The 25285-nt window shown below is 44.0% G+C and overlaps 1 protein-coding gene across 4 annotated transcripts in view; it reads left to right on the top strand.

The window, feature by feature from the left end:
* ptprnb (protein tyrosine phosphatase receptor type Nb) overlaps positions 1–25131 on the top strand; it is a 27564-nt gene extending 2433 nt beyond the window's left edge. The window contains exons 2-23 of one of the 4 annotated variants that reach the window (XM_020592021.1): positions 7195–7245; positions 11453–11563; positions 11643–11748; positions 11821–11983; positions 12190–12592; positions 12810–12947; positions 13508–13542; positions 13859–14013; positions 15285–15371; positions 15955–16034; positions 16825–16889; positions 17522–17731; positions 18447–18719; positions 20670–20817; positions 20937–21010; positions 21117–21194; positions 21394–21513; positions 21948–22114; positions 22810–22863; positions 22942–23006; positions 23183–23256; positions 23838–25131. In XM_020592021.1, coding sequence (XP_020447677.1) covers positions 7195–7245; positions 11453–11563; positions 11643–11748; positions 11821–11983; positions 12190–12592; positions 12810–12947; positions 13508–13542; positions 13859–14013; positions 15285–15371; positions 15955–16034; positions 16825–16889; positions 17522–17731; positions 18447–18719; positions 20670–20817; positions 20937–21010; positions 21117–21194; positions 21394–21513; positions 21948–22114; positions 22810–22863; positions 22942–23006; positions 23183–23256; positions 23838–23909 — 2729 coding nt within the window. In that variant the 3' untranslated portion in view covers positions 23910–25131. Of the gene's footprint in view, positions 1–7194; positions 7246–11452; positions 11564–11642; positions 11749–11820; positions 11984–12186; positions 12593–12809; positions 12948–13507; positions 13543–13858; positions 14014–15284; positions 15372–15954; positions 16035–16824; positions 16890–17521; positions 17732–18446; positions 18720–20669; positions 20818–20936; positions 21011–21116; positions 21195–21393; positions 21514–21947; positions 22115–22809; positions 22864–22941; positions 23007–23182; positions 23257–23837 lie in introns of all 4 variants that reach the window. The other 3 variants (XM_020592022.1, XM_020592020.1, XM_020592023.1) reach the window with 3 other exon arrangements.
* The last annotated feature ends 154 nt before the right edge of the window (positions 25132–25285 follow it).

Consider the following 25285-nt stretch of genomic DNA (forward strand, 5'->3'; position numbering starts at 1 on the left):
TAATTCCCTTAAATGACCAAAGGCAACACAGAGTGTCTGTGTGTTTCTCAGAGCTTTCTGACTACTAAAGTGTCTCCCAGTGCAGCGGTGTGGTCATTGATGGGCTTTAACAGTTCCTGGACTCGTTGGAGCTCTGTGGTTCAGAGGAGGGAGATGTATCAGGATGTGACACACACAGGACCGATCTTTGTTTACCAGAAGATGGCTATAAAATACCACCAGGCTTTAACTCGGGGTTTGCAGAGCACAGCGAGCTGCAGGCCCAGTGATGAGTGTGAGTCAGGATAAAGTTCAGAAGTTACCTGAGCTGAGAGGGCCCGGAACCTCGCTGCCACTCAGCCACACTTATTCTGACTCATTCCAGTTTAAATATCCAGCGTTGGCCTACAGAGTGAAGAACGAGCCATAGATGCAGCAGCAGCAGCACTGTGGAACCACAGTTAATTGAAGTTAAAAGCACGGAGACAGTGATGGTGATTGTGACTCAGCCTGATTTTCCACACAAATCGTATATTAGCAGTCACACACAAAGCTGCAGAGAAACAGTATGGAGCATGCAAATGAAAGTGATGTTCTTTCCAAATTGTTTATTGGCTCATTTGTCCTGTTCTTCTAGAAGGCACTTATTCATTTAAAGGCCAGATTTAGTCCCACTTTCCTCTGCCACTGATGCATCATCCTGTTAAGAGCCCTTCATTAGATGTCCCTCATACAGAATAGAGCCGTGTTCAGTGTGTCATGTGACCAGTTTCTGATATTTTACTGTGATGGTTGAGCTCCGGTGAAGTGTAAGCAAACTGTTTAAATCATTGGTGGACATGGTTAAATGGCTCCTCTACTCGTGTGACTGTTCAGCTACAGTTTATTTAACTGTTTTTAAAGAAACTGACTGAAGAACGAAGTGAAGCTAAAGGAGGTGCTTTGTATTGCTGTCAATCTGTGGCAATTGTGGCTCCATAGTCCTGCTGTAATGGCCTTTTACGTGGTTTCTGCATAGCCCAGGTTTCTGTTGCACATATTCCTTGTGATAAAAAAGAGTATTAGCTGCAGTGAGATGAGGCTCTAGTTGGGTGCTTTTTGACAGTGCAGCCATCGGTGAATCGGTTACACTGCAGTTTCTTCTAATTGGTAGGTAGTGCTGTGTGTTAGACGAGGTGGTGACAGTGATGGACAGACGGCACAGTGAGGTGAACAAGACTGAGGCCTTCTAGAAACAGATGAAGGGGGGGGATGTGTGGGCGGAGGACAGAGCAGAGATTAGTCATCATGTAGAGCTTGGACGGAGGAGGCGCCGGGTACATGCATGGAGAATCTCTATGTTTAGCTGTGTCGCATCTTTCTGCTTTAATGGAGAGTCCCTCTCTGATAGCTGCAGCACAGGGAGCCTCCTTTGTTTGTGTCCTTGGTACTCTGTCTGGTTGTTTGTATAGATTTTAGGTAAAAGAAAGTTTGCCTGAGACATCAAGATGGGCTGAAACCTCTGAAAACTGTCATTAATCCTCAGGGGGTGGAAGTGGTGCAGCTGCACCAGGAACCCAGACGTGGCTGTGATTGTGGCTGGAGACTTTAACCAGGTGCAACCTAAAGCAGTGTTTCCTAAATTCTACAGATTCGAGTTTATTGCAATATCCCGGGAGCATACTGGGCCATAGCAGCTCCACACCTGGGCATGTCAGATCACATCTCTGTGGAGCTGATCCCAGCATATAAACCTCTGATCTGCAGGACAAAACCAATCACCAAAACAGTTAAGGTGTGGATTGAGGAGGCTTCTTCAGCATTACAGGACTGTTTTGAGCATACTGATTGGGGGGTGTTCAAAGAGGGCTCAGACCTGGAGGCTTATACATCAGCTGTTTTGGACTATGTGCAGTTCTGTACTGATGTTGTCCTACCTACAAAGTCCATCAGGGTTTTTCCAAACCAGAAACCATGGTTGGACAGTACAGTGTCACCTCTTCTCAAAGCTCAGGACGCTGCTTTCAGATCAGGTGACAGGCTGGCCTATAGCAGGGCCCGGAAAGAACTAAAGAAGGGCACCTGGCTGGCCAAACACAGGTACAAACAGCGCATTGAGGGGCGCTTTATGAATAACAACACACAGAGTATGTGGAGAGGCATCAAAACAATAACAGACTACAGAAGCAACAACCAGCAGGTCAGCCATGATCCCACCCTCCCTGACACTCAGAATAGTTTCTTTGCACGCTTCCATACTTTCCTGGACATTTTTAACCTGTCCCTGCATCTTGCTTCAGTCCCTGTGTGCCTCAAGTCCTCCATCATTGTGCTTGTGCCCAAGAAATCAGCTGTCACCTGCCTCAATGATTACTGCCCTGTTGCTCTGACACCAGTAATCATGAAGTGCTTTGAGAGGATCATTATAAAGCACATCAAGGACGTCATCCCTGTTGATCTGGACAGCCACCAGTTCACCTACAGAGAGAACCAATCAACAGAGGATGATGTCTCAATAGCATTACACACAGCCCTGTCCCACCTGGAGCATCCTAACACTTATGTTAGAACGCTATTTGTTGACTTCAGTTTGGCATTTAATACTGTAATCCCAGACAAAGTGGCACTGAAACTGCACAATCTGGGAATGCCTGCAATGATGTGTCATTGGATTAAAGACTTCCTCACTAACAGGCCTCAAGTGGTGAGAATTGGAAGCTGCACATCATCCACACTGATCCTAAACACAGGTGCACCACAGGGCTGTGTGCTCAGCCCAGTTCTCTTCACTCTGTTTACTCATGACTGTTATGCCATTCACCCCACAAACACAGTAGTGAAGTTGGCAGACAACACCACCGTAGTGGGTCTCATCTCAGACAATGATGAGACTCACTACAGAGAGGAGATCCAGCACCTGACAAGGTGGTGTTCAGATAACAGTCTTGTCCTGAACACCAACAAGACTAAGGAGGTCATTGTGGATTATAGGAGGTCCAGGAAGACAAAATATGCTCCTCTTCTCATACATGGGGAGGTGGCGGAGCAAGTGGATAACATCAGGTTCCTGGGCATCCACATCACATCTGACATGACCTGGTCTCTGAACACATCCTACGTGGTGAAGAAAGCCCAGCAAAGGCTTTTCTTCCTCAGGAAGCTGAAACGCGCTGGTCTCTCCTCTCAGCTGCTCACAAACTTCTACAGAGTGACAGTAGAAAGCATCCTCTGTCTCAGTGCGACAGTGTGTTATGGGAGCTGCACTGCACAGGGCAGAAAGGACTTGACCCGGGTGGTGAGAACAGCTCAGGGCATCGTAGGGAGTCCTCTTCTGGATCTGGACTCACTATACACTGACCGGATCCAGAGGAGGGCCAGACGGATTGCTGCAGACCCCATCCACTCAGGCAACAGTCTGTTTGTCCCTCTTCCCTCCAGGAAAAGTTACAGGAATATAAAGACTAAAACAAACAGACTGAGCCACAGCTTCTTCCCCAGAGCTGTGAAATCAATCACCCCCCTAACCCCTAGTTACACACACACAACCTCCCCCCTATGGACAGACACAGAACACTGGACCTCACACCTCTTCCTAAAGACTGAGATTTGGACTGAGCTGCACTTTATAATGTTACTACACTCTGTTGCTGCAAACATGCTGCTGACCTGATTAGGTCCCATACATCCTTCCTGATTTGTTCATATTTTATATTGACTTATACAATTGTTGTGTTATTTATGTAAATAATGTGTCTTTTAAGCCAAAAGCTGCTGAAAAAATTTCATTGTGCTATGCAACAATAAAGATTCTTGACATTGAGTGCACCATCTGTGACCTGGGCGGGCTCTCAAGACAACATGGATGTTCAAATAATGTAAATCAATGTAGTGTACAGAAACGCTAAGTCAGCTGTACTAATTATACGCTACCATTAATTATTATACCTCCTCATAGGTTATAGCTACAATTGCACCACTCACAGAGCAGGTGAAGGTACATAGATCAAACACACCCTCCCAGGAGCTTGAAGGGAAAGAAGAAGCTAGATTTGCAATATGACGTTTCAAAACTGATGAAACTGGATAATATTTTGGTGTGTTCTCCATTGTTGTCAGCAAATGCAGCCAAGGACAAGCTAACATTAGCTAAAAACAAAGAGGACTCCTTGGCTAGCAACACAGCGGTCCGTCCTTCGTTACCATGGAACCGTAGACTGGAGTTTTTCACATTTGAACAGTATAAAGCCAAGAAATTTGACCAAGGCAAATTGTGGATAACTTTACATAGTGTATTGCCAGCATTGTTTTCTAGCTGCTAGTGAGTTGCAAGCGAGCAGCACAGTTTTGTGTGCTTTTACATTAGGTGGTGTTCAAACACGTACAGACTCACTGCTGTGAAGTGCAATTGTTGAGCTGCAGTATGTGTGTGTGTAATACGCCAGTGTGCACTCTGCTGCAGACTGCTGAATGGTCTGTTCATGTCCATGGCAGTGTCACAGCCGTTGTTTACTGTTGGTTATTCTAGTTTGTGTGACTACTGTGCTGTTTTCTGATAGATGTTTACTGTTGTAGGGAGACTATACGAGGAAGATGATTACAGTATTACTGATTTATGTCTGTGCCACAGTGTTCATAGCCTTTTGTGGGATTATGTTCATTTGTACTTGTGTGAGTATTTTCTAATTGAGTAGTGAAGCTATACCATGGAAGATGTGTTTGAAACATAAATATCTAAACCTTAATCTCCTACATATCACTCGGTTACAGACATTCACAGTCATGCCTGTCTGTGACAGTTGAAGCAGCGTGTTAAGCCCGTGTTGTCATTTTGAGCTAACGTACCATATGATGCAGCTCTAGACAGTTTCAGCCAGTTGTGGAAGAAGCACTCTGGCTCTTTACAGAAATAAAAGTAGCAGTACCACAGTGTAAATATACTCTGTTACAAGTAAAAGTCCTACAATCCAAATTTTACTAAATTAAAAGTATCGAAATATACTTCAAGTACTAAAAGTAAAAGTACGCATTATGTAGAAGGGCACAGTTCACACTAATGTAGATAATTACTGAAATAATATTGTGTTCACCAATTTAATGCTGCAGTTGGTAAAAGGGGAGTCAATTTAAAATATTTTGTATGCATATAATTTGAAGTACTTATTGCTGGGTACATGGTGAATTTCCCACTGACGATCAATAGTCTTATGATTATATTGTATTTAGTTTTATAAATCTCATTCTGAAAAGTAAATAGTAACTAAAGTTATCAAATAAATGCAGAGAGTACAATATTTTTCTCTGTGTAATGTAGTAAAGTTGAAGTATGAAGTAGCAGAAAATGAAATACTCAAAGTGCAGATACAGTATCTCAAAACTGTACTTGAGTAAATGTACATTGGTACTGGAAACTTCATGGAGAGAGTGGTTTGAGGTGCAACGTGAGGATTTGTCTCTCTATCATCTGTACAGCTGACCACAGCGCAGTCCACTCAGACTGAACTGTAAATGAGATGACAAATGGTCCTCTGGCTGAGGGATTTGTAGATTAAAGCAGTTCACCGACTGCATTCTCAAGATACGACCGTGTGCACAGGACCCGTTTTATATGTTTCTTGGCAAAAAGGTTCAAGAGTGCGGTCTTGTTTGTAGACATTCCTGTGTGTGGATTTTACTGCAGTAATGCTGTCTTGTTTACTTCTGCCAACTACTGGAATTAATAGATCATCTAGTGCAAATAAAGAAATCTGCCTGTAATAAGTAGATTTCAACTTGTTTCAGAAACTGTCAATACATTTGTGAATTGAAACAGGATGGAATAAGCGGTAGAATAAAAACTGTTGATTTCTAATTCCCATTTTTAACAGAGTTAGACTTTAAGGCCTAAGAGCAGACAAACATGACAAGAAGACAGTGGACTGGTGTTAGGGCTCACTCAGCCGAGAGTGGAAACACCATTAACATGCAAATGAAAGTTTGTTCCAACAGCACAAGCGAGGTGAAGAGAGTGTGGTGTGTTTGTGCAGGGCCAAGTATTTTCTTAGTTATCACAGGATACCCGGTGAATACAGGGAATTATACAAGTCCTCAGTGAAAAGCCGAGGCAGACGGGCATAAATAAACCGAATGGAGCGAGTGGCTTCACATCTGCTCCTGTTTACTGCCTTGTGACATATTAGGAATAGGTCAGCTATAACACACACACACACACACACGTTCCCATTCAGAAACACTTAGCAACACTGGTGCAGCTGCCTGTTCTGGCTGGGGTTCCCCTTCTCATTTCTGCCTCTGAGTCCTATAGTAAACAGATTTTTTATTTATTTTTTTACAGTGTTTTAAAGTTAAGGTTGCCGTTTTACCGTGTTAAAATACATACTTCGATGAGGTGCAAGGGAGACAATCTCCTGAACATCTGGATATAATTCTGCTTTTCATTTGGCAAGGTAGAATTAAAAAAGACAATATAGTAACTAAAATGCACCTTGAAATAAGTTCAGTGTCTGGTTTGGCTCAGCAACCAAACAGGACAGGAACAGACTCCAGCAGACAGTCAGGACTGGAGAAAGAACCATCGGTGCCAGTCTGCCCTCCATGGAGGACCTGTACACCTCATGGGTCAAAAGGAGGGCGGAGAAGATCACTGCAGACCCCTCACACCCTGGACACAATCTGTTTGAACTCCTCCCCTCTGGATGGTGTTATAGGTCGCCGTGCACCAAGACAACCAGGGACAAGGACAGTTTCTTCCCCCAGGCTGTCACTCTGACTAAAACTTAACTCTCGACGATATGACTGGACAATAACCCTCAGTGCAATACTTTTAAATATACCTTGTACATATAGATCCGTCGAAGGCATCTAGACTGTGAACACATTCTATTTGCTTGTTTGCACATTTCTTACTTCTTTACTTTCTGTTCTCTCAGCCTTCTATTGTTTACTTGCCCATTGCTGCCTTACATAAGGACATGTACATACACATTGAGCGCCGCTGTACCAGAGTCAAATTCCTCATGTGTCCAACACACCTGGCCAATAAAGCTGATTCTGATTAAATATTTAGTTGTATTCATTTTCAATCAAATAATGAGTTAGATGCAAAATTACAGTGCAATCATTGTTTTTGTAGGGTTTGAAGCTTCCTTTGTCATCAGAGTTGTTAGTTTAACCTTTACTCTCAGCTTCTTCCCGTGCCTCAGCGTTTGATTTTTCCTTGTTGTCACTTTGTGTCTGCAGGCTGCCTGTTTGAGAAGAAGCTCTGTCCGAGGGATCAGCTGTGCAGCAATGGTGAGCCTTTACATCTTATGCTCTTTGCCCAGTGTTTTATTCCACCAAGTGGGAAAAGTGATGCATGTTTTACAGTATGCAGCACAAAACATGAGCTCCAAGTGGCTTTGAGGTGGAACGAGCAAACAGCGCAGGGATTGAAACTGGTGCGTCACTGAGTAATCATTATTACACCACAGCCAAGTAAAACTCTGATGCAGCATCTTCACTGACCTTTTTAAATGAGTCCACACAGCTGAACGGTTGCTGCTTCACTCAGACATGGATCCTGCTAATTGGATCAGATTTTTTTCCACAGAGATGCCTTTGATAGTTGTACAAACCAAGAGGTGCAGTGGTGCTTTGACTTCAATGCCAGTAAGGAATGAATGCAAATAAGAATGTCATTAGTTTTGCAACCCTTTGGTTCTAAAATAATGAACAAAGAATAGCTTAGGTGAAACTGAAAGAGCAGTCAAATCTGTGATACATGTAAGACAAGACCTTCAACTTGAAGAACAGTAGCACCAACACAGATCCAGATAAATAAAACAAGTCATTCAGATGGTTCATGCCTGTAAATACAAAAGAGCTCGTCCCGAGGAGCTCCTCAGCATCTTAAACCGCACGCTCAGCACACTCGCGCTCTGGACTGCCCTCAAACTGCCATCCCTGTTAGCTCCTGAAACATGTTGACATCTCTTCAAACATTATGGTGATAATAGAAACGGAGAGCTCTGACAAAGAACATGGAAACTACAGGACGCTACAGGACAATCTTGTTTACTGGGTCAAAACGAGATCTTTGGATAGATGACAACACAAAACAATAAGTGAGAAAACATGGAAAATGTTGAGGCTTTATTTCCCAGTTTTGACTCTGTTTTCAGTGATTCCTGAGGCCCAGCTGAAGCTCAAGCTGCTCATATATCCTTCTCTTGGAGGCTGATGTAGACACTTTGTTCACCATTAGGCAGCTTGTGTTCACGGTATCCTGAATACAGCGTAATGAGCATAAATCGACCAATCCAAGCAGGCTCGTGTTGCAGCAACAGGAAGCAGTGACGTGTCTTCGGTCCATCAGTTAATCAGGAGCTGGATAGCTGTCGCAGCTCAGCCTTCCTATCACAAGGCTGACTGTGATCCCTCAGTGGGTTTCCTGCTTCCTCCCTGCCTGTTCAAACATGATGACGATGTCAGTATGAGAGCGTGCATGTGCGTCACTGTGCACCTCAGAGTGAAAGACGCGGCTGCATTATAGATGTCGGTGTGTTTTCCTGTCCATCTTAAGAGGCAAGGGTTTGATGGTGCTGTGAGGCAGAGAAAGGAACAGGCTATGATTTGGACTGCACTGTACAAACAGTGCACTTTGTAGCTGCACATATCTGTAATGTGTCTTAAACCTCTGGAATATTAAAGGAGAATAAATGCAGTTTGTCCTTAAATGTCTGTGATGTGTAGTATTTTAGTAAAATCAGTTCATTCATAAGGTTACCCTGGAATCTGGAGTATTTTCATAAAAACCAGTGTAGCTCCAGAGTGTACTAAAACAACCCATCTGCATTCAGCCTCTGGAGTTTTAAAGTTAAATAAGTTTCATTTCTTTCATTAAAAAACTATTTGGTTTGTGTAGAAATACATCATCATATGCACTGAACTGGTGCATTATTTGAGTGAAATAAATACATTCCAGACTGCAGTGAAAAAACAGCCCGTTCTATGCCTGGAAACATCAGCAATCTTTAATGTTTTTAAAAACAGTCATCTGAAATTCAGCAGACGTAGCTGCTACACTTCAGTGTCTTTGCTCTGAGGTGACATTAAGCTATGAAGTGTGTGTTTTTGACAGTGGCGCGTGTGCATGATTGTGCTGAAGTGTGTATGTGAAAAATTACCAATTTGTCTATGAAATTCATCACAGTGGTAGAAGGACGGAAAGGAAGAACCAGTGATAAACTGACAGAAAGAAAGGGATGATTTGAAAACATAAAGAGAGTGAGAGATGAAAGAAACAGAGTGCAATGTAAACAAAGTCCCCCTCCGTCAGCTGCTCTCAGCCAATCACAGCTTGTCCTGGCTGTCTCTATGACAACAGTGACATCACCTGCCTCACGACTGTGTGTGTTTGAGAGAGAGGTGATGACTCACCACAGCTTAAACACATACAATGCCTATAAAATGTATTCACCCCCTTGGATGTTTTACCCTTTTATTGATTTTATAAATCGACCATGGTCAATATATTTGGCTTTTTTGATTAAAAAAAAAAAAAAAAAGACAAAAAACCTCCTTAATGTCAAAGTTAAAAAACAGGTTTCTACAAAGAAATGTCAACTAAATAAAAATATGTAATGGGAAATAAGTGACTGCATAAATATTCACCCCCTTCAAGTCAGTATTTAGTAGATGCACCTCTGGCTGCAGTCACAGCACTGAGTCTGTGTGGATAGGTCTCAGTCAGGCTTGCACATCTGGACACTGCAATTTTACTCCATTCTTTTTTGCAAAACTGTTCAAGCTCTGCCAGGTTGCATGGGGATGGGGCATGAACAGCCCTTTAAGTCCAACCACAAGTTCTCTATTGGACTGAGGTCTAGGCTTTGACTCGGCCACTCCACAACACTCACCTTGTCTTTAAACCATTTCTGTGTAGCTTTCGCTGTATGCTTCAGGTCATTGTCTTGCTGGAAAATAAATCTTCTCCCAAGCCGTACTTCTCTTGCAGACTGAATAAGAGTGTCCTCCAGGATTTTCCTATATTTTGCCACATTCATTTTACCCTCTACCTTTACAAGCCTTCCAGGGCCGGCTGCCGAGAAGCATCCCCACAGCGTGATGCTGCCACCACTGTGCTTCATGGTGGGGATGGTGTGTTTGTGGTGATGTGCAGCGTTTGGTGTCCACCAAACATAGCATCTTGTCTGATGGCCAAAAAGCACCATGTTGGTCTCATCGCACTAAAGAACTTTCTTCCACTTGACCATGGAATCTCCCACATGCCTTCTGGTGAACTCTAGTCGAGATTTAAGGAGTTTTCTTCAACAGTGACTTTCTCTTTGCCAGTCTCCCATAAAGCTTTGACTGGTGAAGAACCCCGGCAACAGTTGTTGTATGCAGAGTCTCATGGTCACTCTGTGAGGACGGCCTGATCTAGGCAGATTTAGACATGTGCCATATTCCTTCCATTTCTTGAAGATGGATTTAATTGAAGTCTGGGGGATGTTCAGTGCCTTGGAAATGATTTGTATCCATCCCCTGACTTATACTTTTCAATAACCCTTTCTCTGAGTTGCTTGGAGTGTTCTTTTGTCTTCATGGTGTAACAGTAGCCAGGAATACTGATTAACCAGTGACTGGACCTTCCAGACACAGGTGTCTTTATACTACAGTCACTTGAGACACATTCACTGCACTCTGGTGATCCCTGTTTCACTAACTGTGAGACTACTAGCACCAGTTGGCTGGACCTCTGTTGAATTAGGTCAGTCATTTTAAAGGGGGTGAATATTTATGCAGTCACTTATTTCACATTACATATTTTTATTTAATTGACATTACTTTGTAGAAAGGGGGTGAATACTTTTATAGGCACTGTACACACATTTGTATTTCTTTGTGAGGACCCTCACTGGCACGATGTATCCCCTAGGCCCTTACTGTGGATGTATAAGGAAAGCGGGATACCGTGGCGCCTGCCAGCTAGGACCACAGTGATAAAAGATATGTTTATAAAGCTAAAGACAGGACACCTCAAAGTACAAAGCAGCTCAGTTACCTTTTTTTTTTGGTTTTTAATTTGTGGAGGTTTCATATGAGTAAAACCTTTCCAGAGCTGAACATCTTCATAATATAAAATATATAATATATGTTTTTCTGGGCATCTCCATCCCACAAAATGACTTTATTATCAGGTTTTCATCCACTGGGTCCACTAACATGGAAAGTCTAAAGCACTGTAGGATATTTTTATTTGGCCCTATTTCTGTGTGAGAGGAGCCAGCAGGGAGGCAGCGGCTCAGTGCCACAGTGGTAGTTATGGTCGCACAAAGACTTCCTGGAGTATGTGCCACTGAACAACTTTCATAGGAATGAGTGGGGCGCCATCTTGTGTTCCCGTACCCAGCTTTCCTCCCACATGCATGCAGCAGGCAAGCAGTAGTCATTCCTTAACCTAAATCTGATTCTGGCCTTCAGGGCTGTACTGACTTGTTAGTCTTTTCCTGTGCAGATGGGTTGTTCGGACAGTGCCAGGCTCCTCACCAGGAGCCCATCCAGTACCTGGTGTCTGTACCTGTCCTGCACAGGCTGCAGGCAGTCCTCAAAGACCTGGTGGTGCAAGGTGAGTCTGTGTCTCTTTAAAGCGTCACTAAAGTCAGGCAGATACACTGATTGATGTTTCTGTCACTCTGGCTGCTCAGGTCTGACGTGGAGGGATGACATCACCCAGGCCATCATCAGCCGAGAGCTGAGTCACGTTCCCACTGTTGGCTCCTTCTCTAAACCTGATGAGAAGACGTCCAGAAAGTAAGAAGCCTCACAGAGCAAAACAACAAACATCGTCTTTATTTCAGATGAATGAGTAGTTTTATTTCCCAGGCCATCCAGAGTGTCAGGGCCCAGTCAGCGCAGGGTTCAGGGGCCAGAGGATTCAGTTGACCCCAAGGTGGTGCAGCAGTACGTGGACTACATGATCCTCGACCCTTCCCGATCCTCAGTTCACATGCAGGCGCCTCTACTGGACCCGTACACCTACCACCAGGTGGGAAGACTATGAATGTTTGTTCTCAGATCCTTTACTTAAATAAAAGTTGTAATAACGCGGTGTGAAAATACTCTGTTACAAGTAAAAGTCTTGCAGTCAAAATGATACTTAAGTACAAAAACATTAGCATCAAAATATACCTGAGGTAGCAAAAGTACTTATGATGCACATTAATGTGTATGTGTGTTGTGTTTGTGCAGCAGCAGTACGGATACCAGGAGGAGGAGGAGCGCTCCCTCAACTCCCTGGATGATAACCCAGCATTCCCGCTCCTGGCTGCCCCGTCTCGCTCTGGATCCCGTGGGAACTCTCTGGACCGAGACCAGCAGCTTCTCCAGGACCTGGTGTCCTTTTACCTCACCTCACCTTCCTCTTCGTCTTCTTCCTCCTCCTCCTCCTCCTCCTCACCTGTGCAGTCCCTGTCCCTACACAGAGGGGCAGTCGCTGCAGCTTCAGGGTTCCCCTCGTCCTCCTCGTCCTTCCCGGAGCTGGACTTCCCACTGGATTATGGCGAGGACTACGTTTCCCAGATGTCCCAGCTCCGCAAGCAGCAGCAGGTTGAGAAGAAGGCACCAAAAGAGTATGATGCCCTGTTGGGACTGGACGGTGAGAAAGGGGGAAGACAAAGAGTCACCACATACACACCACCTGTTTTATCATTACAACACCAAAATTACAGATGAATAAACAGTTTTTATTCAAAATATCTGCTTGTGGTCACAAAATGACTTAATTTCAGTCTGAACTGTAGCAGAGGAAGAGTAAATATACTCTGCCAGTGCCAGTACAACCTGTTACCAGTAGATGTGACTGTGTGTTGTAGAGCGTGCTCTGCAGAGGCTGGCGCTGCTGCTAGACCACTATGGTCTCGACGTGAAGGATCTGTCCCCTGAGCAGAAGGACAAGCTGCCAGCCGCTGTGAAGCAGCTGGAGGGCTCCTACGTCCACAAACAGATTCAAGGTGGGTACTTCAGTTCACATCAGTTGGTAGTATCGTCTGCTTGTTGGTCGCTGCTCACTGCAGATCTTCTCTCCTGGATTTTCATCTGTTGAACTGAAGTTCGCTTTGAAGTTCTTGTCTGTCATGCACAAATTGATAAGGAGAAGAGACAAACACTGAAGTTGTGTGGTTCTTTCTCTGTCCTGGCACGTGACAGTCGGGACACAGTTTTCTCTCTCAGTATACTGACATGCGTTATTTGGTATTTTAAACTCTTTAACAAGTGTTCCCTTTTGGGCACAAACTCAAAAATGATTTTTCCAAAATAAAATGCCTCAGAATTAGTTCCCTGCAAAACTGAGCCAAAACTAGAGAATGAGCTTTTACTTGTCTGTTTTTGTTTTGCAGTGTGTGCTCATACTGCACAATAAGCAACTGTTGTCACAGAGATATCAGGGTTTTTAAATGCTTGGCAGAGAGATTCGTGAGGGTCTGTGCTTTCAGGCGATGTGTCCAAATACATGTGTAAATATCTTTGCACATGCACACTGGTGATTCTGTACTTTGTGTTCACACACCAGATAAATATGGAAACGATGCTGCTACAGGAAAGAAGGTGAGAAGGTTTCTTCTGTTCTGAATTTTGACCATTAACATCACATTTCTTTATTGATACAATCTGCATAATTAGAAAAATGTGACAGTTATGGCTGTACACAGTTGTAATGTAACAGTGATTATATAAGAAAAGTGAAATCGTAGACATGTTGTATCTATCTGACATGTGACAAAGAGCCACAACTGCACTGGTTTTTGTAAAAATAAGAAACTGCTGTTTTATATATGTAGATAGCACCAGCACCTCGAACTCACTTAGGCTTCCCTGCTTCACACCATCACTGTGACTCCACATGTTTTTATTTTGCCATCAGGTCACTGAGGGTTTAGTGGCGTATAGAGTGGTCAGCCCCAAGGCGCCGCCCTCCACCATTCCAGCCCAGAAGGAGCCTCCTCCCACTGTAACATCCAAACAGGACAGACTGGGACAGACTGGGGACAAAGTGGGCTACATCGTCACCAACCAGAGGTGCAGTGAGTTGTGTGTGTGTGAGATCAGACTGTGTGTTTGTGTGTAGGTGAAAGGAGTACTCACATTCTTCACTCAGTAGCACAAAATATTTAAAGGTGATCATCTTCTCAAGTATTTATAGTGGAGAGAGTTTTTAAGGAAGGAAGGGAAGAAGGAGACTGGGAAATGATGTAAAACTAGAGAAAAAGCAGGAAAGGTAAATAAAAGTACTGTGTAATAATGCAACACTAACAAGGACTATTCTTCTGCAAACTGTTTACTTTGCTATTTGATACTTGATAAAATTTCCTGACAGTACATGCTGTTACTTAAGAAGGCTTTTGAATGCAGGACTTTTATTAGAGTATTTTCACAGAGTAATAGTGGTAAATAGTGGTACTTAAAGGATTTGAGTACTTCTTCCACCACTGCTCGTCATGTGTGTGTCCATGTGTGTATGGCTCCGCTCTCATCACAGGCCTTAATGCCCAGTTCTGTGTGTTGATGGTTCACGTTCACACTATATGTGAAACACAAAGTGCAGTTCTGACTGTGCCTTGTTTTATGTGCCACTTTTATTCCACAGAAATCAGTAGAATAAAAGAAGGAAATGAATGAATCTAAAAAAATCCATAAATTCACAAATAAATGCAGTTTGTATATTGACTATAACAGATATATTTAGACCTGTAATGATGGCAGTGTTGCAGTTTGGAGCCTATCCACATCTTTTTATTTTGTTTTATTTGTGAAATTTTCTCATTATTTTGAGTAATTGTCCAAAGTCAGCTAAGTCTTTGTCCATCACAGTCTTCAAAACCAAATGTCTTAACTGAAATGTGAGACACATGCATACAAGACTAAGAGCAACATCAAATATGTTCCTTCCAGTTTGGCCTGATCAGAAGCTTCTCTGTAAATGTCCACCACATGTGAAATATCCTGGTCTCTCCACTGACCCCGTCGCTGTCGTCGCTCTCCTCCATGTTTATTGTTACCGGTCTGTGAGGGGCCAACGCCAAATGATGATGACAGGCCGTATGAGCAGAGGAGGAGACGTTAAAACGACCACATGGATTCTGATCTGACCGTTCTGACAGCACTCGCACAGTCAGAAGTCGTATAGGAATCGGGTCTAGGAGCACATGTGCAGGTGGCCCAGATCTGATCTGAGGACATCTGGTCTGGTCTGTTCACACTGCTGCGGACACATCAGGTCTGAGTCACTGCAGCTGTGATGTGAACGCAGCTTTTGCGCCTCTGTGTGTAAATGTGTTTTGTTGCTGCAGCCCCCTCAGTCTGAACGATGGGGTGCGCGTGTTGCAGCTGCTGTCAGAGAGGATCGGCCTCTCCGCCGGCTCCTTCACCAGCATCAGGTAGGACCAGCCGGTCATGACAAACCCGCCGACGCCTCTGGATCCTCTTCCTCTTGTTCAAACCTTCACCTAAAGCTGCTTTTGTGACCTGAAGCCCCTCTGATTCTCTGCGTCGATTCTGCTTATCCTTCCTCTTGTCCTTATCAAGTCTGTTTGCAATTGTTTATTCAGGTTCCCATAATGTCCACAAAGTCGATGCTAGTCGTTCTGGACCCCACAAGAAGTAATGTGTATTTCAACTACAGTCAAAAATATGTTAAAAATAGAAATACATTACATTAAAAAGACAAAGCTAAGAACATTTCAGTACAATTCAATTCAAAAAACATTTTACATTTTGCTGCAGTGGAATCATAAATAATTCAACTAGAACTCCTTCAAACAAGTTGATTTGAAGTAGAACTTGTAAGAAAGCTATAAGACGTGATAATGTCTTCATCAGTGTTACTCATCCAGGGTTTAGTGTTTGTAGTAACACCGCAGGATCAGCTTGGATTCAATTCACAGATAAAATGCTCGAGTTCCTCCTCGTCTCCCTGTAAAACTCACATACAGCTCTGCTGTGGTGTTTTCTCCTCTGCAGCGTCGTCGGACCTGCCATCACCTTCAGGGTCAGACCCAACTCTGAGAACCTGACGGCTGCAGATGTGGCAGACAAAGCAGGTACATCAGAACAAAAAGAGCTGGACTCGTTCAGTTCCTTAAGAGTAATGCTCGGACTTTGGTGTCAAAGAGCAAAGTCGTACATGGAGAAATGAGCAAGCATTAAATGAGCAAAATCTCCATAAAACAAGTGGAAAACTGACAGCGCCAACAGACTGACAATTTCAACTTGTCTTCCACAGAAATCATCTTATTTCAGGAATGTTGCTGCAACTAGAATTAAAAAATAGTTTTAGCAAATACATGATTTGAGTAGAAGCAGGTTGGAACATTCTGTTACTTCAGTAAAAGCAAACTTTACAATGATATCTAAAGGCAATGAAAAAAGACAGAATGATGAAAGAAAGTGTGCTGTCTGGCAGCATTATGCACAGAACATCTCCAGCCGGGATTAACTGAGGCTTTACTAAGGTCTAAGTGTTGAGAGACTCCAGAGTTTTGAGCCTTAGTGTTTGTTGTAAGTTATTCCATGGGACAGAAGCAGCGTGTCTGAAAGCTGCAGCTGAAACTGGTCAGCGTGTTTAATAAGTACCAGATAGAAGAGCCAGTCACCTTGGTAGCAGCATGGAGGGATGTCCAACCCCGGTCTTGATCAGCAGTTGGATATTTAATGGCAGGGTGTTTCCAGAATAGAACTGACTTGACCACAGTCAAGAACTGACACACAAAAAAAAGGCTTCCACCACTCTGTGTCTGCAGGAAGTAGGAAAACAAGACAAGAGACTGTCTTTCACCTCCAGTTAACACTACGGGGATTGTAATGGTTGTAATGTGCCTTTTTCATGCTCAGTTGCAGAGAAGAGCTTCGTGGAGTCAGAGACGGGCCTGAAGGTGCTGCAGAGTGGTGCTGGACAGGTGGGTGTTGTGTTTGGAGAAGAAGAGCGGAGCAGTGAGGGATACAGGGAGGATTAGATCCATCTGTGACCAATGGAGTATAGAGGAGGCAGGTGATCAGTAATAACTGCCTAATTATTGACTTTGTAACTACAAACCAGCCTATAGTGTCCTGGAGACACGGACCTAAATAAAGACATGGTCCCTTATTTGACTAATTCTTCAAATATTATTTATAACACTAAATGGCTCAACATTTCCTTCTTTATATTTTCTAATCATCTGTAATTCTCCTATAATATGTTAAATTAGTGACTTGTAACCACAACTTTACGTGTTTTCTATATTATTTGACTCCAAAAGCATGAACGACACTTCTCTCTGTCTCCATAACGTCCCTGTGGTATCCCCACAGTAAAAAAGAAATTGTCTTTACAGTAAATTAACGCAAAAAGAAGAAACGGTGAATCACATGTGGCCTGGTCGACCACCATCTTTCCTTGTTCTGTTCACCAGCTCAAACTTTAAAGTCTGTCAGATACCTCTGGGGCTGAAAGAGAGAAAGGAGGAAAGAGAATGGAGGGAGGAAGAGGAAGAGACAATGAACGGTGTAGTAAGTGACACTAATAGGAGTTAACTATTTCCTGCCACAGAGGAATGATGGGAAGGCCCTGCCCCTGGCCACCAGGGTCCAGCCTGGCCCCCGCTGGGTGTTTGCCACACTGGTGTCCATGGCCTGCATTGGCGGCATCCTGGTCGCTGCCATGACCATCACCTGCCTGCGTCATCATGCCCACCGGCTGGCGGCTAAGAAGCTGGGTCTGGGACCAGAGGGAGGCAGCTTCACCCACCAGGAGTACCAGGTTAGAGGAAGCACTGAGGGCAAACTAGAACATGCGCTCACATTTAAACAGAGACAACTTTATGACAGAACTGAAAGGTTAGGGTCATAATCAGCAGGCGGTTCGGTATGTCATTCATCATGTGGCTCAGGTGGTTTCTAAAATATTGACTAGATTCATGTAACTTCCAGTATCTTAGGATGCATGAAATGTCTTCATAGTGAAAACTGAGCTACTACATGGTGCACACAACCGATAAAAGGCGACAGTATAAAACTCTGCAGCTACACACAGTGTGTCGGTGCTTCAACAGGTTTCCAGGAGCAACAGGCAGTTGACAGAGCCATTGTTCACCCGCCACAGTGGAGCATTTAGCAGCTGCAGAGCCAGATATTTCCCTCAGGAGGGCTAAGGAGAAGGGAGTACTTGACTTCAGGGCCCCCTGCAGTCATGCATAAAGACATTTATATTGACTCTGCTTTGATTAATAAACCATGTCTTGTGGTTTTCACAAAAAGCAGATAAAAGTTTCCTCATCTTAATGAAAAAAGTCTGGCTCGTTGGCTGTGTAACTGTCGTTCACTAAGTTTAGCTACTCAAACAAGATGCCTGCTTCTTCCCACTGTATGTCATAATCCTGCATATCACACCTGTTGACGTTATTTAGTAGACTGGGCATGCACAGAGTAAAGAAGAGCAGTGTAACAACACCATGCATGCATAACTGGCTCACCAGGACCTGTGTCGCCAGCACATGGCCTCCAAAGGCGCCTTCGGACGCCTGGAAGCTGCTGCACTCGGCGCTGTGGGAGGAGCCAGCGGTGCAGGAGGAGGAGGTGCTGGTGTTGGGGCAGCGGCAGGTGGAGGTGCCGACTCTAGGGTGAGCAGCGTGTCGTCCCAGTTCAGTGATGGAGCCCAGCCCAGTCCCAGCTCTCACAGCAGCACGCCATCATGGTGCGAGGAGCCGGCCCAGGCCAACATGGACATCTCCACCGGTCACATGATACTGGTCAGTACTGTCTGTGATGTGATCTGGTGCTGCCCAGAGGTCAAAGGAGGTTCTTCTCGCTAATTATTTGGACAATTTGGGGGAAGCGACAGTGGTGCGGTGGGTAGAGCAGTCGTCTCCCAACCAGAAGGTTGAAGGTTTGAATCTTAGTGCCTGCAGTCCACATGTCGAAGTGTCCTTGGGCAAGACACTGAACCCCCCCCATTGCCCCCGATGGCTAGAGCCATCGGTTGAGGTGGTGCCGCAGATGGCTGCTATCGGTTCTGTATCGGAAACAAATTCCTTGTGTGTAACATACTTGGCCAATAAAGGTGATTATCCATATCAATACAATTTTGTTGCTGATAATCAGAATCAGAATCAGCTTTATTGGCCAGGTGTGTCAGACACTCGAGGAATTTGACTCTGGTACATCAGCTCTCAATGTGCATGTACATATCCCCATGCAAGGGGCAAGTAAACAGTAAACCAGCATAAGGCTGTGTGATATAACAAAATAAGCAGGATTAACATCAACAAACAATGCAAAATAAACAGTATAAACAGGCATTAAACAACGCAGACAGACAAGGAATGCTCATTGTGATTTCTTATAGAGCACTTAAAAATAGAGACCTGTATGGATCTGAATAATCTGTACAATGTACATTTACAGGTATTGCACTGAGGGTTATTGTCCAGTCATACTGTTGTTAGTTAAGTGTTCATCAGAGTGATGGCCTGGGGGAAGAAACTGTCCCTGTGCCTGGTTGTCTTGGTGCACAGTGACCTGTAACGCCGTCCAGAGGGGAGGAGTTCAAACAGATTGTGTCCAGGGTATGAGGGGTCTGCAGTGATCCTCTCCAGTGCTGTGATCATTGAGTCTATTCTCTGCACCTCCATCGCTGTCTGGTTTGGCTCAGCAACCAAACAGGATAAGTACAGACTTCAGTGGACAGTGAGGACTACAGAAAAGGTCATTAGTGTGAGCCTGCCCTCCAAAAGGAGGGCCCTTTTGACCCGTGAGGTGTTCCCCTCTGTCGTGTTCCCCTCTGTCGTAGCCTCACCAAGGCGCCTTCATGCTATCCACGGCGGTGTTTTTTCCAGGTTACGTACATATTGTCGCTGTGCCTCCAGTCTGAATGTCCATACAGCATTCTTCGTTCACAAAAATCGGAGGGAGGTAGTTTGGTGTGAGTTGTCTGATATTTAACAGTTCTTCTCTGGTAAATGTAATCTGGGATGAGTTGCAAAAGACCAAGAAAACAAAGGAAAAACAACAAACACAAGAGAGTGTGAGTAACCAAGGCTGCCATCGCTGTTGGCACCAGAAGTAATAATGGGACCGAAGCTTCACAACTGGCCTGTTTTTGCTGCTGTTTTTGAACATTTTATAGATAATTTGTTACTGTTTGTACTGCAGGGAAGTACTGAAAAATGTGATATAATAATGGCTTTCATTCATACATGGATTATGACACAGTGGGCCCCTGGGCACAGACATGTAAAAGGCCCCCGGCCTCCTACACAGAAGCACCCAAAGGTCATGTATCAGGTCTCTGAGGATGCATGTCCATGGAGTTGTTGGGTGTCTGTTGGCAGATGTTTTGTCTCTGTAAACATTTTGTGTGGTTGTTTTGTCTCTTTCAGGGATGCTTTGCAGCTGAATTGTGGGCCTCCTGACCCCCCAGGCTCCCAGGATTGTGCCTGGTCAACCCGTTCATGCTTTTATATTTTTTACTTTAAAAAGCTGAGGCCCTCTGGTGTGCTTAGTTGTGAAATGTTTCTGAAGGCCTAGGTTTCATAATAATTAATATTTTGACAGTATCTCTAAGCTTTCTGAAACAGCTAATTGTTGTATTTAGAGGTCTTTAACCTATTTTCAACCCCCCCGCTTGTTAGCAGGAGTGTTGCTTTTGTTTTTCCTGGGTTTTGTTGCAGGAACAGTAACTGCACCATTTCTTTATACAGGCCTACATGGAGGACCACCTGAGGAACAAGGACCGTCTGATGAAAGAGTGGGAGGCTCTGTGCTCCTATCAGGCTGAGCCCAGCGCCGTGTCTGTGGCGCAGAGTGACGCCAACGCCAAGAAGAACCGCTGCCCTGACTCAGTTCCCTGTGAGCCTTAGTGCAAGCATTTACAGTTGGCAACACAGTCACACTGGTGTTTAAATAGGAATAAGATGATTTCAAAGTTACTAAGGGGAAATGAAAGTGGATGTTACTGTGTCCTGCAGATGATCACTCAAGGGTGAAGCTGAGAGCGGAGATCAACCCTTCACGGTCTGACTACATCAATGCCAGCACCATAGTGAGTCCCTGCCTCTCGAACTCAGATCAGTCATTTGTGCTAAATCATCTTCTGAAAGGCTGCAGTGACCTGACATCTGACTTTTCACTCCACCTTCTGCCTTTAGATTGAGCACGACCCCCGTATGCCAGCCTACATCGCCACCCAGGGCCCCCTGTCGCACACCATCTCTGACTTCTGGCAGGTGAGTAACATTTCCTTGAGTGTGTTTGCCTGCAGGCAGCAAGGACAAGAGCATCCCGGGTAACACCTGTCTGCCCGGGAGCACATTAGACGACACTCAGGGTGACAAAAGTGTAGTGGTTGTCTGAACATGGAGCAGCGATCTTGTCTACTTCCGGCTGATGTCAGGGACTTGTGTTTGTTGCTGCTGGTGTTGTCAGATGGTGTGGGAGAACGGCTGCACTGTGATCGTGCTGATGACGGCTCTGGTGGAGGATGGAGAGAAACAGTGTGACCGCTACTGGCCTGATGAAGGCTCATCTCTCTACCACATCTATGAGGTGAGATCAGGAGGCTGAACTCACTGCAGGTCAGTGCCACTGACGGCCGCTGCTTCCAAAAACTGACAGTCACAGAGCATCAGCTTCTCTCTAGAAACACTAAGTCGGTCACTGTTTTGCAGGAGTCATCATGGTCCCAGTCACTTAATTCAGTCTCTCTCAGAAGTGTCCTGTGGTGATGTTGGAAGTTGCTGCTGCATTAATCAGATTTTCAGGCTTGTAGAAGCTTTGATGATCGACTGACCCACCTCCTTCCTCCATCATCATCATCTTATTAGCTGTAATAGATTGAAAAAGAACTACACATAAGAAATCTGTTGTCCATTCATAAGAAAAATGTCCATTCTTTAATAGCCCAGAAGAGTAATAAATACACTGTATACTCTTTGACATGAACTAGCTCTAACAGCTGGATGTCTGTGTGTGTCGCCCAGGTGAACCTGGTGTCAGAGCACATCTGGTGTAACGACTTCCTGGTGAGAAGTTTCTACCTGAAGAATGTGCAGACGCAGGAGACCAGGACGCTCACACAGTTTCACTTCCTCAGCTGGCCTGCTCAGGGCATCCCCACCTCCACCCGCCCTCTGCTGGACTTCCGCAGGTACTGTTGCTACCTGAGCATTCACGTATGAACAGTGCACACACAGGAAAAGTGTTGAGAGCACGAACCCTTCATTTCATTCAGTTGGACTGTAAAGCTCAACTCTTTGTTGTTTTTGCCCTCACAAAGTCAGATTTTGCTGATGTGTTAATGCATCACAGTATCTTTCAAAACGTACTTAAATTAAGACCATGATAACTTGGCAGGAAGGAGCCACAGTCTTTCTCTCCTCCATCCTTCCTTCCTCCTCCTCTCTTCCTGTCCTCCCCCTGTGCGATGGAGGTCAGCGGGGCCTTTGGTTTCATGTTGAACATGTCTGTCTGTGTCATTCTTGTGGTTTGCAGCTAGTAGTCTGGCTCCAGTTGCATAGTCACAAAAATGATCATGGACTGATGTGGCTGCAGCAGGAGGTCCATCGCCAAATCCACCTACCTACCCACCCTTCCACCTACCTTTCCACTCACCTTTCCACCCACCCACCTACCTACCTACCTACCTACCTATCTATCGCCTCCTGTTTTGATTCAGAAACATAACCTGGTTAAACTAGGTTATGTTTCTGAATGATCACTCTGGGGTTGGTTATGAATATTTGATCAGATGGTTGAACAGGGTTTTGGGGACTGTAGAGGTACCTTCAGAACAACTGTATGTGTTTTTGGGTGATCTCTAATCCCTCCTGTGTGTCTCCTCAGGAAGGTGAACAAGTGTTACCGTGGCCGTTCCTGCCCCATCATTGTGCACTGCAGGTAAACCACGGACTTCTGCATCTTTATATTCTCGAAGTTCAAACTGTCAAGTAACACTGGACGTTGTTGTTTTCGCAGTGACGGCACAGGCCGGACTGGGACCTACATCCTGATCGACATGGTCCTCAATCGTATGGCTAAAGGTGAGTTCTGCATGTGTGCGTTGTTTCCTAACAAGCCAATAAATGTTGTTATACCTTTATGTGGAAAAATGTAGATACATGCATAAAATAATGAAAGATGTACAAACACAGTTGTGTGTGTGTGTGTGTGTGTGTGTGTGTGTGTGTGTGTGTGTGTGTGTGAAAACCCTGTGCAGGTGTGAAAGAGATCGACATTGCTGCAACTCTGGAGCATGTCCGCGACCAGAGGCCTGGGATGGTTGGCACCAAGGTGAGGGCTCCACTCAGACTCGCTTGTCTCAGTTTCATGTGATTAAATAGACAGTAAACAGGATTTTTAACCACGTTTAAGGAGATGTTAGACCACAGGGCATTAAATCCCAGAGTTGCTGATGCTCCACAGCTTTTCCACCTTAGAAAAATAGTTTGAAGCCAGTAGTAATATGAGATTTTAAAAAGGTTTAAGACAGTGTTTATTTGCTTAAATATGCTTCCCCCCCCTTATACTTTATTAATAAAAATCTGAAACATGTACCGAATAATATGTTTTATAGTTTGAAAATCAACAAAGAAAACACTTTTAATATGTTTCAGTAGTTGTTTTATATTTTGTTTTGAAATTTTAATTACTGTAATTCTTTTTACTGCAACTTTATTTTGAAAGGTGATACAGAAATAGTTATTCTTATATCTATTGTTATTATAAACTCAAACACATATGAAGCAAAACATCACTATACTAAACTGACCCATAATAAATAGTTAATGACGTCTACTGGCTGAGACATAATGTGCATTTATAAATGTACATTAACAATTAAATATCATTCTCTCTGTCCTGCTCATTTCCAGGACCAGTTTGAGTTTGCACTGACTGCCGTTGCTGAGGAAGTTAACGCCATCCTCAAAGCTCTGCCCCAGTGAAACCAGTTAGATCCAGACCAGCCTGCGTCCCCCCATCCCCCCACACCTCACACCTGACCTTCTCTCTATGATGATGATTGCCGTGATGAAGAATGACACTGTGCTCCTCTTCTTGCCTGTTGCCTTGAAACCTGACAGTGATTTCACATAAAAGTAAAAACTAACTAACTAGAGGGATTAACGCAGTGGCATAAGCGTGATGTGTTCAGAGACACTCCAAGGGTCAAAAGTGAGATGACGTGCCGCCTTCACAGTGGATCTGAATGAAAATGAAACCAGAAACATGACAAAAAATATTTGAGTAAAATGCATTAAAAATGCATGTCCATTGGGCTATTGTGCGATCCCTCTGGAGTCTAGGTCCAGTTTGTTTTAGTTTAGTAGCTTAGATTAAACTGACCTTACTGCACATGCTTGGTACCATTGTTCAGTCTGACTTAACATCTTGCCAAACTAACAGAATAAAGCTGCCAGGAACCCAAATTACAGCAAACCATGTACAAACCTTTAGTGATATATATACTCAATGTAATATTATAGATCAGTTCATGATTGTAGAAACCAATGTTTTCAATGCTATATACACGCAAATGTGGTGGAAAAGTGACTCCCAACTTTTTGTGCCTTTTTCATTCACAGTCTCTGTGTGCCATCATAAATCACTGAAAAGTTTACAGACAAAAATGTGTGAAAGTGTCACATTGGCATGTCCACCTGCTTGTGTCTACGTGATGTAGACACAACGTTGTGTTATTTACTATACTGTAAATAAAACAAACAGACAGACTCCAGAGGGTTTAGAAAAGCTGCCATCATGCCTAAAATCTCAGATGTTCTCACGAATGCATCAGACTGCACATCTTTATGTTTTCCTCTTATGTGTGGCTGAAGATGGCTGAAACTGTTGGTTCTGATCTCAATCGAGAAGTAAAGCTATAGAAAAAGATTGGAAAGCATCAAAAAGCTCCATAAAGATTAAATTGTCTGGATTTTTCTCATTTCAAGTTGAAAAAGTGTTAAAACCTCAAAAACATCCAGTCAAATTTGTGATGTTTTGCAAGTTAAAGTGAGGTGATGTTGGATTGTTCTCCTTGTGACTGACACCTGCAGAAAACACCTGGCTTCTCTTTGTGCCATTCAGATCATGTCTATATTGTTGTATACCTCTTGCAAGTCAGAAAATGAAATAAAAAAAAAGAACTGCTACTCTGTGAAAACTTAACTATTCTGTATCTGTGACAATTTTTCATGTTTAAGTGCTGCAATGTCTGTGTCGCCTCTGTGACTTTCTGTGCTTTAAAATCTTCATTTTACAGCTTTATGTAGGTGCCAGTTTATCAGTAACAGGCTGTTTTGGGGGGGGCATCAAAAGAAAT

Source organism: Monopterus albus, unplaced genomic scaffold (assembly GCF_001952655.1).
Source record: "Monopterus albus unplaced genomic scaffold, M_albus_1.0 scaffold16.1, whole genome shotgun sequence".
NCBI lineage: Eukaryota > Metazoa > Chordata > Actinopteri > Synbranchiformes > Synbranchidae > Monopterus > Monopterus albus.